Raw genomic sequence first — 20,326 nt, 5'->3', positions numbered from 1 at the left:
CCTGCCCCCAATCCCTCCCAGCATCAGGGTCTTTTCCAATGAGTCAGCTCTTCGCATGAGGTGGCCAAAGTACTGGAGTTTCAGCTTCAGCATCATTCCTTCCAAAGAACACCCAGGGCTGATCTCCTTTAGGATGGACTGGTTGGATCTGCTTGCAGTCCCAGGGACTCTCAAGAGTCTTCTCCAACACCACAGTTCAAAAGCATTAATTCTTTGGCTCTCAGCTTTCTTCACAGTCCAACTCTCACATCCATACATGACCACTGGAAAAACCATAGCCTTGACTAGACGGACCTTTGTTGGCAAAGTAATGTCTCTGCTTTTGAATATGCTGTCTAGGTTGGTCATAACTTTCCTTCCAAGGAGTAAGCGTCTTTTAATTTCACAGCTGCAGTCACCATCTGCAGTGATTTTGGAACCCCCAGAAATAAAGTCTACCACTGTTTCCACTGTTTCCCCATCTATTTCCCATGAAGTGAAGGGACCAGATGCCATGATCTTAGTTTTCTGAATGTTGAGCTTTATGCCAACTTTTCACTCTCCTCTTTCACTTTCATCAAGAGGCTTTTTACTTCCTCTTCACTTTCTGCCATAAGGGTGGTGTCATCTGCATACCTGAGGTTATTGATATTTCTCCCGGCAATCTTGATTCCAGCTTGTGTTTCTTCCAGTCCAGCGTTTCTCATGATGTACTCTGCATATAAGTTAAACAACCAGGGTGACAATATACAGCCTTGATGTACTCCTTTTCCAATTTGGAACCAGTCTGTTCTTCCATGTCCAGTTCTAACTGTTGCTTCCTGACCTGCATATAGGTTTCTCAAGAGGCAGTTTAGTGCAAGGTAAATCTGATATAACTTAGTGTACAGTAGATTTTGTTGGGATGGTGAATTTTTTTTTAATACCAGTATTCTTTTCACTGTTTTGCTTTTTAAAATAGTAGAAAATAGTTAAATTGATTAGATGGGTAGATTGATTAAAGAGAGTTGCTTCCTAGAGCTGCTGCTTAATGTGTTGATGGTTTTTGTTCCCATTTGGCATGGGAGGAATGAGAGAAACTCCAGAGACTAGAATGTGAAGGACCTCTTTCTTAAGTTTTATGTTTCTCAAGAAAATGCAGTATGTGAAACAGTTCTGTTAGCTTGCTAGTATTAATTCAAAGTTTTTATTGTCACTTTTAGAACAACCAGCACTAGATTTGACAGAAAACGACCCAGCAAAATACTTTCCTCCATTCCATTTTTAGATTTGTTGTTAAAATGCTGAAAATATTCTCACTGTATTTTAGTATAGTGCAACAAAATATTATTAGAACCTCAAATGGTCATATGAATTTTTAAATAAATTTCTTTTATGGGATGCCATAAGCTAAGGTTAATAGTTTTAAATATACATGATACTTATTCTTGAATTTATTAAATGTTAATTTTTGAAAAACTTTGGTATTTCTATATATTTTTATTCATTGGCAACTGAAAGTTGGTATATGGTATTTCATTTGCTACTTGGAAAACTTAATTTTTTAAGATAGAGTTAACATAAGTGTGAATTTTATGCTTCGACATATTCTACTAATGAAATTTGTTGAAGATGCATATATATTTTTTTATTTTTAAGCCTGCATATTAAGTAAGAGGCATTAATGTTTTGGACCGTGTAGTTGTACTTAGAGAGTCAAGTGTGTATTTTGTTTGCTACTACTAAGAAGTAACAAATACCTTAATATGACACTCAGGGAACTACTTAATATTTGGATATATTTTAAAATCCTAATTTAGAATGATATTTTTTGATACAGACTTCTAAACATTGTTGAATAGAGCCTTTTTTAAATGAGAAAACCATCACTGAGATTTTACTATGAATTGTTATGTTGTAGATTTAAATACATTAAACTTCTGATCAAAACTCTCTGTGAATATTGTTACTTTAAAAAGTTATTTTTGAAAAATCTGAAAAATAATGAATATATGTATATGTAAACTGAATCACTTTGTATATGTGAAACTAACACACAATTGTAAATTAACTGTACTCCGATAATATTTAAGAAAAGAAAAAAGTTATCTTTAATACTGCATATAATCCTGGAAATTTATAGAAGAACCACACTTTTCCCAAATGATTCAGTTTAACATTCTAGTTCGTTTCAATCTCTATGGTATTTTTTTTCACAACTTGGATATATCTAGTAACGTGGTTCTAAAATTGACTTTTAATTACCTAACATATATATTGACTAGCTTTTTATCTTCTGTGAAGTATGGCCTAAAAAGCCTTAGCTTTCTGAATCACATGCTTTTTTAGAATCGGATAAAAATAGTGATAGTTGCATATACACAGTTTTACATGTGGCATTAGGAGTTTCACAGATCTCTTAGCTTCTCTGTATTAGGATATTACAGATGTAGGGAAGACAATTTGTGAAAATCACAAGATAATGATAATTATCCCAGTGATAATTTAAAGTGGCTATTTATGATGTTTTGGGTGCTTAAGTTTATGTTTTAAATAACTGTGCTGCTTAACATAGAAACTCTGCCCTCAAAATTCTTAATTTAGTGGTAGAGAAGCACATGGAAAGAAAGATTGCTTAAAAAGAGATACACATAGTATGCTGTGGGAATGTGATTGATGAATTGATTACAGTTGGAGGACTGAAGGAGGACTTCACAGAAGAGGTGGGGTTTGAATCAGGCTTTTGAAGAGTGAAAAGAATTTTGCTAGGAAAAATGGGAAAGCAAGGAATGTCATGCTGAAGGAATAGCATGTAGGAAATAGAACATATTAGAAGTTCACAGTGTGGAGTATGGAAAGTTGTTTTATGAGTTAAAATGTTGGGTGTTCAGAGTTGTATCAGTCAGTTCCGTTCAGTTTAGTCGCTCAGTCGTGTCCGACTCTTTGCGACCCCATGAATCGCAGCACACCAGGCCTCCCTGTCCATCACCAACTCCCGGAGTTCACTCAGACTCAAGTCCATCGAGTTAGTGATGCCATCCAGCCATCTCATCCTCTGTCATCCCCTTCTCCTCTTGCCCCCAATATCTCAGAGTTGTATAGTGGGATATAAAACTAAGAAGGTTATATAGGGAAATACTATGGAGGAGTGGGAGATAAAAGGAAATGGTATTCTTAGCATTTTTTTGTTATTATATAGCTCCTTCTTAATTCTAATTTTAAAAAGTAGATTGAGAGTGATTTAAGTACTAGAAAAATGAATCGGGACTTCCCTGGTGGTCCAGTGACTTAAGACTCTATGCTGCCAGTACCAGGGGCCCTGGTTTGATCCTTGGTCAGGGAACTAGATCCCATATGCTGCAACTAAGAGTTCTCATGATGCAACTAAGACCTGGTGCAGCCAAATAAATAATAAATATATTTTTAAAAAATGAATAAATAATGAATAATTAAAGGACAAGAGTATAGAATTTTCATTAGCAGTGACTTTCACATAGAGGTATAATGTAAATAGCTGGATCTATCAAGGTGAGGTTTCAATATATAGAAAATCAGAGTTGAATAGAGTTCAATTGTAGAGTTGAATTTCCTGGTTAAAGTTCTCTAGGAAAATAGCAACTAGTTGAGAGCTGTATTTCAGCAGTAGTATATTTACATTTTTAGTTTGGTATAATGTAAGAATTTTTTAAAAAGAAGTTGCAGGTGTATTTTAATTTTATAAGTTCCTGTAATACTCTCTCCTCATCCTTGTAAGTTCCCTTACCACACAGATTCATTTAATTCCTAGTTATTGATGACACACTTGATTTTATACTTTAAAAAGTTTTAATTTTATCTGAACTTTTTCAGATCCTGGTGAATCTAATAAAAGAGAGAATACGTCCACAGTGGGTGGTTTTGGAGTTGGAAAGAGTTTTGGAAACAGAGGTAATCTGCTTATGATGTCTTTCAATTGAAACTTAAGTGACACCTTATAGTCTTTGAGTTCTGTTTCCTTTTAACATACATAGGGAGTGTGTGCCTTTCCCAAGAATTTATGGAGATCACAAGGGAGTGCTTTCACTATCCTAATCATAGTTTAGAGCAACACTTTATGCTGCTTTGGATGTGTTTGCTATTCTGTTTAGTTCTCTTGTTTTCCTTTTTAATAGCCATGCTACTTGCTGCAGCATCTCGTCAAATTGATTTACCCCACAGGTGAACCCCACGTCTTTTCTCCTGTACTCATGATTTCCTTTCCCTGCTCCTGCAACAAGAGATCTATCTTACACTTCCAGGGGTGAACCTGAGTTTCCATCTGTACTTGAACAAAGAACCAGTGGTGATGGTTTAGTCGCTAAGTTGTGTCTGACTCTTGCGACCCCGTGGACTGTAGCCTGCCAGGCTCCTCTGTCCATGGGATTCTCCAGGCAAGAATACTGGAATGGGTTGCCATTTCCTTCTCCAAAAGAACCAGTAGAAGTTTTGAATTTGCATTTTGTTTCTAAAAAAATTTAAAAACTATAAAGTAGAACTTACATAGAGTTTAAGATAAAAACCAATAGTACGTAAATGGAAGACTTCTCAAGCATTTTGGAGACTCAGCTCTTGACTTTTCTGGGAAAGGTGTATGGAGGGAAAGGGGCAATTGTAGAGGGCAGTAGAATGTAATCCTTTTCTGAACCAGCCTCAAAGATTGCAAATATTTAAATGAATAAAATAACCAAAAAATCTGTTTTGTTATATATAATCTTTTTGTAGGGACTGTCTTTATTTTGAAATTATATATCTGCTTAAGGAAAAAGTGTTATCCACTCATATATAGAGGCCATATGGCCTCTATATATGGATACTTACTTTTTTATATGCTAATTATATATTAAATGTCTCTGAAGTTTAATGCTGGGACATGAGATTTTGTTGAGCCTGAGATGTTAAATGACTTGATATGTAGACACCTTGCATATAAATTTAATGTCTGTCAAAGAGTAATTGATTGGTCTCTGTACTACTGAAGCTGTAATTTAATATATTTTATTATTTAAATTAGATCATGATTGATAGACATTGCATATTGACATTTAAGTTACATTATCTGAGTAACTTGTAGTTACCTAGGTACCCTGAGTATCACTTCAGTAAAGATCATTTTATTAAGACTCATATTTTTAAAAATGTATGAAATATTACTGATGGATGCTTTTAAAGTGAACTTTAGAACTACATCTGTATGTTCCAGAGATGCATAGATCTAGACACAAGGTTTTATTAAATGAGAAATTTGAAAGCAGACTTTGGTGAAAGATTGTTTTTAAAATTTTATTAACAGAAGTTGGCAGAATCTCCTTGATACTGAGAAGGGAAAAATGATATGATATTCGATTGTAATTTAGTTGTCCTCCAGCAGATGAGAGTATAATTCATAAAATTCATAAAAATTTGATATTTTGAATAGAAAGTACATAGTGGTTATAGTGAGACAGGCACACGCATACCCATGTTTCACTCACGTACATATGGAGGAATATGTAACATTTTAGGTTATATAAGATTGTCTGGTATTTTAATCTTAAACTGACACAAGGCAGAAGTTGGCATACAATGCATATGCATTCTCATCACTATTTATATATATAGTTGTATGTGATGTATACAATTTTAAAGGGACATCATAACTATCAGTCCCTGTAAGGTGTGTGTTTCTCTGTTTCTCTTCTGCAGAAGAAATTGGTTTTTGGTCATTTGATTTAGGTAATTGTTTTCAGAAATTTGCAAGTTTAATTTTATGTTTTGTGTAGGTTTTTCAAATAACAAGTTTGAAGAAGGTGATAGCTCTGGTTTCTGGAGAGGTAAGTTCACTGTTTTTTGTAGTGACCTAAGAATTTAGTGTCTAGAATATATATTAAGGAAAAAATATAATTAAGTATCTTAATCTGTTCCAGCTCTGATTTGTTTAAACACAGTTTTATAAAGCAACTATCAGTCAGTTCAGTCGCTCAGACGTGTCCGACTCTTGGTGACCCCATGCACTGCAGCATGCTGGGCTTCCCTGTCCATCACCAACTCCCAGAGCTTGCTAAAACTCATTTCCACCCAGTCAGTGATGCTATCCAACCATCTCATCCTCTGTCGTCCCCTTCTCCTCCTGCCTTCAATCTTTCTCAGCATCAGGGTCTTTTCTAATGAGTCAGTTCTTTGCATCAGGGCCAAAGTATTGGGGCTTCAGCATCAGTCCTTCCAATGAACATTCAGAACTGACTTCCTTTAGGATTGACTAGTTTGGTCTCCTTGCAGTCCAAGGGACTCTCAAGGGTCTTATCCAACACCACAGTTCAAAAGCATCAATTCTTTGGCACACTCAGCTTTCTTTATGGTCCAACTCATATTCATACATGACTAATGGAGAAACCATAGCTTTGACTAGATGGACCTTTGTTGGCAAGGTAATGTCTCTGCTTTTTAATATGCTGTCTAGGTTGGTCATAGCTTTTCTTCCAAGGAGCAAGTGTCTTTTAATTTCATGGCTGAAGTCACCATCTGCAGTGATTTTAGAGCCCAAGAAAATAAAGTTTGTCACTGTTTCCATTGTTTCCCCATCTATTTGCCATGAAGTGATGGGACCAGATACCATGATCTTCATTTTTTGAAAGTTGAGTTTTAGTCCAGCTTTTTCACTCTCTTTCACTTTCAATAATAGGCTCTTTAGGTCCTCTCGGCTTTCTGCCATAAGGGTGGCTTCATCTGCATATGCGAGGTTATTGATTTTTCTCCCAGCTGTCTTGATTCCAGCTTGTGCTTCATCCATGAATTCTTCCGGCCAGAATACTGGAGTGGGTAGCCATTCCCTTCTCCATAGGATCTTTCCAACCCAGGTCTCCCTCATTGCAGGCGGATTCTTTACCAGCTGAGCCACCACGGAAGCCCCAAAGCAGTATCAGTTCAATTCAGTTGCTCAATTGTGTCCAACTCTTTGTGACCAAAGCAGTGTAGGCAGAGCCTTAACCAAGAATTCAGCCTTCCTAATCTGGGCTGTTGTCATCTATCTTAACTAATCTATGAAGTACAACTTTTGAATGTTGTGTTACCTTAAGAAAAAGAGGATAGCAGAACAAGTCAGGAAGCAAAGTTTCACTTTATATATAAATACAATTTGGGGCATGTAGGTACTTATTCAGAATCAAATAAGTATTTACAGTGGAAAAGGATTCCTGAGACTGGATCACTGCTGAAATCAAAGACATTTATGTGGTTCGAAGGTACTGACATTCTGGTTTGGAGGAACACAGAAAATGGTGAGAATAGAGTATTGTTAGCAGAAGATAGACTACAATAATTAATAATACTTTCCCAAGAGAACCTGATTGAGGAGATTTGAGTGAGGCCCTGGATCCTGTATTTAAAAGCCTCCCTGCTGACTCTGATGCCTCTTTCATTTGGTAACCACTGATCTATGGAGTCTTTATAACTTCTCTGCACACAGATGTATAGTGTATTTTGTGGTTATTTTTCCTGTATCTTGTGTCCCTTAGCTGGTCCAGTATAGTAATAAGGAGCTCAGATTTTGGAATCAGACACCCGGGATTTGAGACCCAGATCCTTCTCTTCCTGTCAGTTGTATTATCTTAAAAAAGCATGTTTAACTTTGTATTTCTTTTTTTCTGTTTATAAATTGAGGATAATACCCACCTCATAAGGTTTTTGTGAGGGTTTAAAAAGTTAAAATAGAATTCATTTAGAAGAGTGTCAGACGGATACTAAGTTTTATGTGTTATTATTACATTATTTTACTATAATTAATAGATTATAACTAATCTTGGGATCATTATCTCATTTTTGTTTGTGCTTAACTTTATTTTTAATTCTACAGAGATTATTTTGTTAATAACTTTTTATTTTGAAATCATTTGACTCAAGAAGTTTCAAAAATAGTACAGATTTCCTTCAGCTTGCCTCTAATGTAATTGTACTCCTCACCCAACTTCTCCTAATGTCATTAGCCTATTTTAATTCCCAGTGTGGTCAAAATAACTGTAAGTTTGTTTGAGGAGAACATTTGGCCAAAGGTTATGTGAGGTGGGTTTTCTTTCATATATGGCAATAAATGTTAGCTACCATCATCATTATTCCAGATGATGATGAATTATTATATCATCAAATAATAATTCCATTATTCCAGATTATTCTAAGAATCTTTCCAGAATTCTTTCTTTCCTCTTCAACCCCCTTGTATGAAATCTTTGCTCCTGAGAAGGTTGTCTTGATGTTAAATGACTCTTCAGGAATATTGTCAGTTGTTGATGTCAGCTCAAATAGGAGCCTGCAACAAGAGCTGTGGGTCATTGTTTATTATAAATCAATATTAATTGAGTAGATTAATACTTTTGTACATAAACAACTGATAGCTTTTAATTTGTTGAGCCACATATGTCATCACTGGGACCTAGTTCTCTGGCACTAAATGTTAGTGATATGTACAAAGATTCCTTGAAACCATCTTGGTATTTTCCAAATATGGGTTTATTGGAATCTTCTAGAAAGCTTAAAGTTATTACTGAAAGTTGTATCAATAAGGTATAATTTTTTAATTTAGAAAAATTGTTCATTCCTGAATATCACTCTGCACATTCAAAATGAATCTCTGTAGGGTGGGTTCTGATAATTTATTTTTAACCAACTTTCCTGATAATTTTTAGTCATCCTTCAGTGTAGTGATCCTCATACTACTATGTATAAACTCTGGTAATGTTACTTAATAATGTCACTAAGAACAGAAAGCCAGGATGTCCCCAAATGCTTCCATTAGGATGGATGGGGAAAAGTTTGCATATATTAAAAAAAACACTATAATGTCTCAGGTTTATTAAGAAAGACAATTTACAGATTAATGATGACATTATAAATACAATAGTTATGCATTTCTGAGATCCGTGTGACTACTCAACTGTTCAGATATTTCTGAAACTGTTTCGTGACATTTATGCAATTCTTATTTTTTGGCTGTGCTCAGAACTTGACAGATAACATGCTTAACATTTAGTATTTAGGTATATTAGGTGATTTTTAAAAAGAATTGACTGAATAATGTGTTTGTATTTTGTTACGGTTATTTTAAAATTTAAAATTTTGTTCATATGTTAGCTTATGAATATATTTTTTCTCAGTAATTTCTCTTGTGACAGTACTATTTAGATACTACAGTAATATAAATACTTCAATAATTATTTAGATGCTATTCACATGTTAAATTTTTATTCAAGAATCTAGTAATGACTGTGAAGATAATCAAACACGGAACAGAGGGTTTTCCAAGAGAGGCGGTAAGGACCATGTTTTGAAACAACTTGGACTTAAGACAGAAATTAAACTGAAAAATTGATTTTGGAAGAGCTGAAAGAAAAATTCTGGTGGTGAAAACCTTTCAAGAAAAATACTTTGGCATATCCTTTATGCTGTTAATATTTGAGTTAATATTCAGTAGGTGTCTCTCCTTCTGCTCTCTGATGTCACTCGATTTGTCTTTTCCTAAGACCTCCAGAGTGTTCTATGAAGTACAAAAGGTGGGACTGTGTGAATCTTGGTCAGTCACAGTATAGATAAACTGGGATGTCTGTCTCTGAGTAGGAACATTGGAGATATGGGGGAAGGGAGAAATTGTAGATTAATTACCATACTTGCTAATCCTGCCTCTACTTGAGGTGAGATGGTATAAAAATTATAGTGCTCAGTTCTGGATTATCTATAGGCAGACATGTTAAAATAGCAACAATATCCACGAAAAACCACAGTGAACTTATAAAATTGCTACAAGTGTGCAAATATATTTATGATAGAACTTTATAGTGTTTGGAGCTGCACTAGATACATCATAGTTTTTGCTGCAACTTGGAGATATCGTTTTCCCTTGCCTATTAGATGATTGGCTCATTGAATACTCATTGAATAGCAGGCCTTCCTAGTGAAGCTGAGACTTGCTGTGGATTTCACTATAGCCTTGGATGAGTTGTGAGGGGTGGGGGGTAGGAATTTGGTGGTGAATGAGGGATGGCTTATTTGTCTCATTCAGTTCAGTTCAGTCGCTCAGTTGTGTCTGACTCTTTGTGACCCCATGAATTGCAGCACGCCAGGCCTCCCTGTCCATCACCAACTCCCGGAGTTCATTCAAACTCACGTCCATCGAGTCGGTGATGCCATCCAACCATCTCATCCTCTGTCGTCCCCTTCTCCTCCTGCCCCCAATCCCTCCCAGCATCAGAGTCTTTTCCAATGAGTCAACTCTTCGCATGAGGTGGCCAAAGTACTGGAGTTTCAGCTTTAGCATCATTCCTTCCAAAGAACACCCAGGACTGATCTCCTTTAGAATGGACTGGTTGGATCTCCTTGCAGTCCAAGGGACTCTCAAGAGTCTTTCCAACACCACAGTTCAGAAGCATCAATTCTTCGGCGCTCAGCTTTCTTCACAGTCCAACTCTCAACATCCATACATGACTACTGGAAAAACCATAGCCTTGACTATATGGACCTTTGTTGGCAAAGTAATGTCTCTGCTTTTCAATATGCTATCTAGGTTGGTCATAACTTTACTTCCAAGGAGTAAGCGTCTTTTAATTTCACAGCTGCAGTCACCATCTGCAGTGATTTTGGAGCCCAGAAAAATAAAGTCTGCCACTGTTTCCACTGTTTCCCCATCTATTTCCCATGACGTGATGGGACTGGATGCCATGATCTTCATTTTCTGAATGTTGAGCTTTAAGCCAACTTTTTCACTCTCCTCTTGCACTTTCATCAAGAGGCTTTTTAGTTCCTCTTCACTTTCTGCATAAGCTGAGTCTTTAATGGCAATTGCAGGGGGCCCTGCAATGATGGGGTGGACATTTAGTTAAGAAATAGACTCCTCTTTTAACATTGCTCTCCTTCCCCCTTTAACAAGGAGTTTTGACACTAATGTTCCTAAAACATAGCTCTTATTTAAAATTTTTGGTTTTCTGCAGAACAGTGACTTATCTTTCTTACTATTCAGTTTTCTTTAAATCATTTTAATTCATATTTAAGTGAAGCAATGAAAAGCCAGTTGCAGCTCTTTGTGTTGATCCTGGCTTATTGACTAGTGTAGGTTGTCTAGTAGGGTGTCCCTGATTGCTATTTTCTTTAGATGTATACATTTGAAGGTAGAAAATTTGTGTGTGACACAGTGGTCACTCAGTAAATACAGATGTGTGTGTAAATAGAACCGTATCTAAGTTTATGTTGAAGTATGATGTCATACAGGAACAGGTTGGTGCATATGTCATAAGTGTATACAGCTCAGTGATTTTTCAGTAACTGAAAACACCTGGGTTCTGTGTTTTCCCAAGCACGCAGATCAGGAGTAGAAACTACTAGATCCTCAAAAACCCCTTTCATGCTCATTTTTAGTCATTAGCACTGCCCTTCCAGTTAATCTCTATTCCGACTTCTAGCAGCATAAATTTTAAAAAATTTTGTACTTAATATAAATGGAATCACATAGTATATAATATTTTTGTGTTTAGCTTCTTCTTAATGTAATTTTGAGATTGTCTTATTGTTGGTTGCAGTTGAAGATCATTATTGCTATATAGTGGTCTTTTGTTCTCCTGTTCTGCTAATGATGTGTACTTGGATCTTGTACAGTTTTGGACTGTTCTGAAACTACTGCTCTGAACATTCAAGTACATTTCTTTTGGTGACACTTGTTAGTGTTTGTCTTTTTGACTATAGTCATTCTAATGGATATAAAGTGGTATCTCATGATTTTTTATAATTGATCTATAGTTGATGTATAATATTTTGTAAATTACAGGTATCAAAACATAGTGATTCATACCTTTTAAAGGTTATACTCCACTTATAGTTATTATGAAACATTGGCTGTATCCTCTGTATTGCACAACATATCCTTGTATCATTGTGATTTTGATTTGCATTTCCTGATGACTGTGATGTTGAGCAGCTCTCCATGTGTATATTGGTCATTTGTATTTACAGATCTTCCAGATAGAAAATCAGTAAGGCAACAGAGATCCTTAATGACGTATTAGAACAGTTAGACTTAATTGATATTTTCAGGACATTCAGTTCAGTTCAGTTGAGTCACTCAGGCTCTCTGCGACCCTGCGGACTGCAGCACGCTAGGCTTCCCTGTCCATCACCAACACACATAGCTTGTTCAAACTCATGTCCATTGAATTGGTGATGCCATCCAACCATCTCATCCTCTGTCATCCCCTTCTCCTCCCACCTTCAATCTTTCCCAGTATCAGGGTCTTTTCCAACAAATTAGTTCTTCACATCAGGTGGCCAAAGTATTGGAGTTTCAGCTTCAGCATCAGTCCTTCCAATGAATAGTCAGGAGTTATTTGCTTTAGGATTGACTGGTTTGATCTCCTTGCAGTCCAAGGGACTCTCAAGAGTCTTCTCCAACACCACAGTGTTTATAGGTGTCACTTTTTCTTTTTAGTCATTTTTAGGTTTTGTTCGCAAAGCAAATAGTGGATTTTTTTTTAAAAAAAAATATAGCTTTTATCTATTTACTGGTAAAGTTGAGCATTTATAGGTCAAATACAGCATTTCTCTTTAGTAACTGTTGATGGCTTAAAATATTAAAGTCATTGAATTATGCAAGGCTTAAATTAACTTGGCCACCGTGTCCCCAAGATTTCTTTGTTGGTTTTTGTGTCGTTTGTGTGTTTGTGTTTTAATATTACAGGTTATCAAGACGGAAATGATTCAGAAGCTTCAGGATCGTCCAGAAGAGGTGGAAGAGGTAGTTTCCGAGGTTGCCGTGGAGGATTTGGTCGAGGAAGTCCAAGTTAGTAGTGGATTGCAAATAGTGTGCTTCATTTATTAAAGAAATGATTAAAAATAATGCCTATCACATATAAGATTGTTATGACTATATGGGAATGGTTTAGTGTAGTGGCTGGTACATAATCACTTATGCTATGTAAAATATTATTTTGTAGACACATGTAATTCCTTAGAGATTAAATGAGAATATGTGAATCTTTCTAACAATTTGTGTGATGCAGTTCTTTAATATTACATGCTGTGAAGCATTTCAGAGCTTTGATAAAGATGGCTGACCTTACAAATAAGTGGCATTCTGATGACTCAGCCTCCCATTATACCTTCTTATACCAGTGTGATTTCTACCTAAATTTTTCCAGTCGTCTTTCCTTGGTACTAAGATATTGTCTCCTGAAGTCACTTTTGGAATGCATATCTCTCTTAACAGAGGAGAACAGAATAGTGAAACTAAAAACATAAATGATTTAATAATTAAATAGATGTGTAGCAGATTAGTGAATTGTCACTTTTTTAAAAGTGAAGAGATCCAGAGGGTTGCTGTTTAAGACTAATAAAGTTTGATTTGAGTGCAGTGGGTACCAAGGGATGCTATTCTGGAGAATAAGCAGTAAGATTATGTAATGTGAAATTTTGAGGGACAGTAACAGTGCTGTTTTTCAAAGGTAATTTAATTTGCCTATATCATATTTTGGTGTAGTATTAGCTCTGACTACTTTTATAAGATAATTTTAATAAAATTTTGAGAAAGTAATTTATAATAGAAGGAAATAATTTATGGAAAAATCTTCTGTGTGATACTTCAAAAACACTATGATTCCTGTTAAATTTAAATTATTTTATCTTGCATCTTTTTAACTTCTGGTACCATAAACTGATTTTTTTTCTATTTACTGCATGATTTAAAAGTTCTAAAAAGTAACATAATCTAAATTTTTTATCTGGAAATGTAGATAGCGATTATGAACAAGATGAGGGGACCCAGCGCTCTGGTGGCATTTTTGGTTCTAGAAGATCAGCATTAAGTGGTGCAGGTGAGAAATAGAATTTATTACTGAATATTAATCATTTACATTTGCTTCTAGCTCTAGGATTATTGAACCTAATATATATTTTTAAGTATATTAGATTGGCTCATGATTATCTCTGCTTTTTAGATTTGTAGGGAAAAAGAACGTGGACAGTTTTCCCTCCCTCATAAAATTTGTGCTCTGTGAATTATTCCTTCTTTCTTATCTACCAGTTAATTTGAGATATAAATTATACTTTTAGTTAGAAGAAGGAAAATGAAGTTTCCTTTGGTTTCAAAGAAAGGATTCTGAGGGGATTTGAGGAGAAAGTGGAAAAAAAAAAGGCATTCTGTTAATGAAAGTGTTTAAAAGTAGTTAAATGAACTGTAGTATTAAAAAGAAATGAGCTATCAAGCCTGAAAAGACATGGAGGAGCCTTAAATACGTACTGTGTGCATGCTAAGTCACTTCAGTTGTGTCAGATTCTTTGTAACCCCATGGACAGCTCACCAGGCTCCTCTGTCCATGGGATTCTCTAGGCAGGAATACTATAGTCGGTTGTCATGCCCTCCTCCAGGGGATCATGCCAACCCAGGGATTGAACCTGCGTCTCCTGTGACTCCTGCATTGCAGGCAGATTCTTTACTGCTGAGCCACTGGGGAAACTCTAAATATGTGCTACTGAGTGAAAGAAGCCAATCTGAAAAGACCATATACTGTATGATTCCAGCTCTGTATGACATTCTGGAAAAGGCAAAACTATAAGAAGAGGGGTGAAAAAAAATGAGTGGTTGCTAGGGGTTCAGGGAAGGGATGAACAGAGCATTGAGAATTTTTAGGATAGTGAAGTTACTTTGTATGATACTATAATGATGGAGACATGCCATGATATACTTTTGCAAACATAAAAAACACTGTACAGTACCATGAATGAGCTGTAATGTAAACTGTGGACTTTGGGTGATTATGTTGTGCCAGTATAGGTTTATCAGCTGTAACAAAATACCTCTCTTGTGGGGAATGTTGATTATGGGGAGGGGGGGAGTATGCAGGTGTTAGGACTGGAAATATCTGGGAAGTCTCTGTATTTTCCCTTTAATGTTCCCTTTAATGTGAACCTGAAATTGCCCTAAATAATGAAGTGTTTAAACAAAATGTTCAAATGAGAAAAAGATTTTAGTTAAATATAGAATTAGGAGATGGGTGGATTAAGGGTCTAGGAATCCTGAGAAATTACTCAGATTTCTCAGAAATAGCTATATGTTTTATGTGCTTGAAGAGGAGCTGTGTTTTCTCTGAATATTCTGTGAAACAATGCTTTACAGGTAATGGTGACACTTTCCAAAGCAGAAGTGGTAGTAGAAGTGGACGAGGTGAGTTCTTATTTGGTTTACCTGTAAGTGGTTAAAATGACTGTAGTCCAAGTTTAATTTTTGAAGCTGCTTTTATACACACTTGGAGGAGTATACATTTGCACGGCTAGTTTGGAGAAGTTGTTCTTTTGTCATTTAGTTGCTATGTGGTGTCTGACTCTTGCAGCCCTGTGGACTATAGCCCACCAGGCTCGTCTGTCCATGGGATTTTCCAGGCAAGAATACTGGAGTGGGGTGCCATTTCCTTCTCCAGGGGAAGCCAGTTGTTTACTACTACTCTTTAATCCAGCAATTCCATTATATACTGTAGGTATATACATGCTTAATACATGTAAAAGAATGTTCACTGAAGCTTCATTTATAATAAGTGAAAACTGAAAATCACCTAAAATTCATCAATAAATAACTGCTTAATAAATAATATAATATAAATATAAAATATTTATATTTTATTTATGTATATATATAAATAATATATAAATATATATATATAAATATATATATATAATAAATATAAATATAAAATAAATAATATAACCATAAAATAGGAGTTACCATGCAAATGTTAAAGACTGAGATGTAATCTGTGTTTACAGATTCTTATATTAAAATAATCTTCCTTATTATGAGATAATTAGCTTGGTATAGGGGGTAAAAAAAATTCAGTATAGATAATTTTATACTATTAAAAAAATCTCAGAGTTAAAAATGCTTAAATTTCATATAAAAGTTAAAATATTTTCCAGACTAGTAAAACAGTAAAGCTTGTTTAATAGCTCTGAAAAATTCTGAGATCATTATTAGTCTGAGAGCATTCATAGTGGCAACTCCCTTGAACCACTTTTCCCTGCTTCACTCCTTCAAATTCTTGGTTTCTTCGGTGCAGCAAAAGATTATTAATGGCTAAACCATATTTTATACAAATTATTAGATCTTGTTTGAAAAGGGGTTTGAAGACCTATGGACATACAGGACAAGAAAATTAGAGAGGACACATATAAAAATGCTATATGTTAGCCTTTCAAATCTAATGCAGTCCTTATTCTTTTTGTGATAGTACCTGAAAATGGCACAATCAATGACTCCTTGTCTAGAAACCAGAAAGGTAGTGTGTGGAAAAGAGTTAACATGATAGGCCTGACTGCTCTTTTTGGAAAGTCCTTCTTACAAGACCCTTCCCTGACTTCTGGGAACTTGGATTTTGGGAGGGGTCTCAACACCCTTAACCCCACAGAGTGGTCCACTGTGCCTAAATGGTTTGTAAAACAATGTGGTTTATAATGAATACCCACTTTTCTTCTGGGAGTTGGGAAATTTGGTACATGCCAGACAGAAGGTGCCTGCCTGCTTTATCAGCCCCTCATAAGAATCCTGGATATTGAATCTCTAATTGATTACTCTGGTAAACATTTTCAGCATGTTGTCACAACTTGTCCTGTATGACACCAGTGGGAATGACTCTTGAAATCTTGCACCTTGTCTTCTCTGGCCTTTTCTCCATACCCTTTTTTCCTTTGCTTATTTTGCTCCATATCTTTTCTATGTAATAAGTCACAGCCATAGTTATGACTGTATTCTAAGTCCTAGCAAATCATAGAACCTATAGGTTATAGTGGGGACATCTCAACAGAGATGGTCTTTTAGTTCCTGTTAGAAAATATATTCCTTTGTTGAGGAATATAGGAATAGGAAAAAGACATAACAGCTTAAAAAAGAAGATACTAATATGTTATAACATTGTAACCTGCATAAAGTCAGCATTTTGAATGCTAAGGGAACTTAACATATTCAGGATTCTATTTATCTTAATTGTCTCAAATATTATTTGTTTGAAGGGACCATCCATGTTTAGAACTTTTTCTTTTTGAAGACAAGCAACAAAAATAAAGATATACATAGTCTTGTATATTGACTGACTGTCACTGTGTATTTCTTTAATAGGTGGTTACAAAGGTTTAAATGAAGAAGTAATTACAGGCTCTGGAAAGAGTGAGTTTTACTTTAGATAAGGTATTTGATTTTTATAGTGAGTATTGTTTTACCCCTCAATTTTAAAAAACATTTGTCTTTTTTTGGTTTGATTCCTTTTAAGATTCTTGGAAGTCAGAAGCTGAAGGAGGAGAAAGTGGTGACACTCAAGGTATATTAATTTTTGTGTGATCCACATAAATGTATATTACATTTTAATACAAATGAAGAATATTTAAAGAGATAACTTTAAAAAGTGTGAAGTAAAAACTTTAATGGTAAACATTGGGAACTTTTTTGTAGTTTTATTTATTTCCTTTTGGCTGTGCTGGGTCTTCGTTGCTACACAGGCTTTTCTGTAGTTGCGGAGAGTGAGGGCTCCTCTCTAGTTGTGGTCTTCTCATTGTGGTGGCTTTTCTTGTTGCAGAGCATGGGCTCTAAGGTGCACGGGCTTCAGTAGTTGTGACACGTAGGCTCCGTAGTTGCAGCTCCTGGGCTCTAGAGCACAGGCTGCGCATGGGCTTAGTTGCTCTATGGCATGTGAGATTTTCCTGGGGCAGGGATTGAACTTGTGTTTCCTGCATTTGGCAGGTGGATTCTTTACCAGTGAGCCACCACGGAAGCCCAGGAATTTGCATGTTGTTTTAAAATTTGAGTTTGTTGGTTTTTGTCTGTTTTCTCTTTAATTTTTATTCTAATCCTTATAATGTAAATTTTATTTTAAATTCTAAGGACCAAAAGTGACCTACATACCACCTCCTCCACCTGAAGATGAGGACTCCATCTTTGCACATTATCAAACAGGCATAAACTTTGACAAATATGATACTATTCTTGTAGAAGTATCTGGACATGATCCACCACCAGCAATTCTGGTCAGTGCAATAATTGTTTCTGTAATGACTGTGAGGCAAACTTTGTTTTTTAAAAATTTGGTACATTTCTTTAAGTTGATATTAAAAAATACAAAATTTCATCTTTAGTATTCAATGTCTTAGGTTGGAAATTTAGAATCATATCTAACATCTATATTAGAATTAATTGCTGTGTTGAAAGGGAGGGTACTATATTTCCTACCCACCTCCTCAAACTAGGATGGAAACTTGATTTAAATTTATTAAAAAGGATACTTTTCCTAAAGATTCAATATTTCTGCTTTCTACGTATGTGAGAAGGTGCATCTTAGGGGAGTGATTTTCTAAGGAGTGAGGAGCCCAGAATCCCCTGTTGATAATGAACCATTTTTATTGATCAGAGTTATATGTATCTCACAGGTTTTAAGGGGGCTGAACAAGTTTTTAGAGCCATTGTCTATATGGAATATTCCTTAATTCTATCAAGTAATCGCGTAAAGGTTCTAGACATTACTTTTGAATATGTATTATATAGAGTAGAATTAACAACTTGAAACTAATTCAAATGGAATATGTTTATGGAATGACTAGTGTATGATACATGGAATTTAACCACTGCTCCCTGATTTTTTTTAGACTTTTGAAGAAGCTAATCTTTGTCAGACACTGAATAACAACATTGCTAAAGCTGGTTATACTAAGCTTACTCCTGTGCAAAAATACAGTATTCCTATTATACAAGGAGGACGAGATTTGATGGCTTGTGCTCAGACAGGCTCTGGAAAGACTGTAAGTCACTTCCCTACTTATATTTTGCCCAGTATTCAAACTGTCACTTTTTGAACTTTGGTTCTTCCCAAGTAGATGATTTTAGTGAACTGTCATAAATACTCATGTTTTTGCCTCTGATTTCTGGTTTTATTGAAGTTTGTGTACTTTTGAAGAAAGAATTTTTAACTATTTCTAGAGTAGTGTTTTGCAGTTCATAGATGTTTAATCTCTAAATGTATTCAGCTCCTTCTGTGGGACTTAATATTTAAAGCAAAACAACTGAGAGTCAAAGCACCAAAGGTTATAAGACCTTTGATTATAAGAGCAAGGGAAAAAATAATTTATGTAATGTAAAGTTTTCCCCATCACTTCATGGCAAATAGATGGGAAACAAAAAGTGGAAACAGTGACAGATTTTATTTTCCTGGGCTCCAAAATCACTGTGGATGGTGACTGCAGCCACGAAATAAAAGATACTTCCTCCTTGGAAGAAAAGCTATAACAAACCTAGACAGCATAATAAAAAGCAGAAATTTACCACTTTGCTTACAAAGGTCCTTATAGTCAAAGCTAAGGTTTTTCCAATAGTCATGTATGGATGTGAGAGCCTTAAAGAAGGCTGAAAGCCAAAGAATTGATGCTTTCAAACTGTGGTGATGGAGGAAGCTCTTGAGAGTGCCTTGGACAGCATGGAGATCAAAGCAATCAATCCTAAAAGAAATTCGCCCTGAATATTCACTTGAAGGACTGATGCTGAAGCGCCAGTACTTTGGCTGCCTGATGCAAAGAGCCACCTCATTGGAAAAGACCCTGATGCTGGGAAAGATTAAGGCAGGAGGAGAAGGGGGCGACAGAGGATGAGATGGTTGGATGGCATCACCAACTCAATGGACATGAGTTTGAGCAAACTCCGGGAGATAGTAAAGCAGCCTGACGTTCTGTAGTTCATGGGGTCAACAAGAGTTGGACACAACTTAGTGACTAACAACAACAGTGTGATAGCTGGTACAGTTTTGGAGTCGAGAATGAGAAATAGCTGTATGTACTGTTGTTGTCTGTGTACAGTACCTGGTCCTTAGTATGAAGTGACCTCTGGTTATGCTAAAAGAACTCTGATGGGACCAAGTTGGTCTTAGGACTAAACTGTGCGATTTGTGAATTAAATAGGGTTCCATGAGATGAGCATTAAAGATTGTCATTTCCAGGATCATAGTCTTACCTCATACTATATTAGTCTTAAAAATCCTCCATAGTAGAGGTGAAAGGAAAATAAGTGAAAATAAGCTGTACAATATAGCAGCTAATGTGTGACTTAAATGTTAGTGTCTTATTTAATAAGAAAACTGTAGCACAAAGTTTCTCTTGCCATATGTAACTTTTACAAGGGTGATACGTTCAGTAATCCAAATGAATGCTTTCCCAATTTTTGCTCTGCTTTGTGGACCACTTTTGTCATGCATTCTGATTTTATTTCTACCTCAAAAGGAATTGTTTAGAATAAATGCTACATTCCTCATTAACCTCTCAAAATAAGTTAATGTTTGTTTATTTAGAATCTTCGGTTGTGTTTTGTTTTTTTTTTAAAACACAA

The 20,326-nt window shown here is 35.6% G+C and overlaps 1 protein-coding gene across 5 annotated transcripts in view; it reads left to right on the top strand.

The window, feature by feature from the left end:
• DDX4 (DEAD-box helicase 4) overlaps nt 1-20,326 on the top strand; it is a 69,342-nt gene that overhangs the window by 24,298 nt on the left and 24,718 nt on the right. For 3 of the 5 annotated variants that reach the window (XM_055554627.1, XM_055554629.1, XM_055554626.1), the window contains 10 exons: nt 3,808-3,885; nt 5,736-5,786; nt 9,195-9,254; nt 12,662-12,763; nt 13,713-13,793; nt 15,095-15,142; nt 17,084-17,131; nt 17,235-17,282; nt 17,843-17,985; nt 18,601-18,753. In XM_055554627.1, the coding sequence (XP_055410602.1) occupies nt 3,808-3,885; nt 5,736-5,786; nt 9,195-9,254; nt 12,662-12,763; nt 13,713-13,793; nt 15,095-15,142; nt 17,084-17,131; nt 17,235-17,282; nt 17,843-17,985; nt 18,601-18,753 (812 nt within the window). The remainder of the gene's footprint in view (nt 1-3,807; nt 3,886-5,735; nt 5,787-9,194; nt 9,255-12,661; nt 12,764-13,712; nt 13,794-15,094; nt 15,143-17,083; nt 17,132-17,234; nt 17,283-17,842; nt 17,986-18,600; nt 18,754-20,326) is intronic. The other 2 variants (XM_055554628.1, XM_055554630.1) reach the window with 2 other exon arrangements.

The sequence above is a fragment of the Bubalus kerabau genome, chromosome 18, assembly GCF_029407905.1.
Source record: "Bubalus kerabau isolate K-KA32 ecotype Philippines breed swamp buffalo chromosome 18, PCC_UOA_SB_1v2, whole genome shotgun sequence".
Taxonomy (NCBI): Eukaryota; Metazoa; Chordata; class Mammalia; order Artiodactyla; family Bovidae; genus Bubalus; species Bubalus kerabau.
The sequence above is the reverse complement of the archived record's forward strand: the minus strand, read 5'-3'. Positions and strand labels throughout refer to the sequence as shown.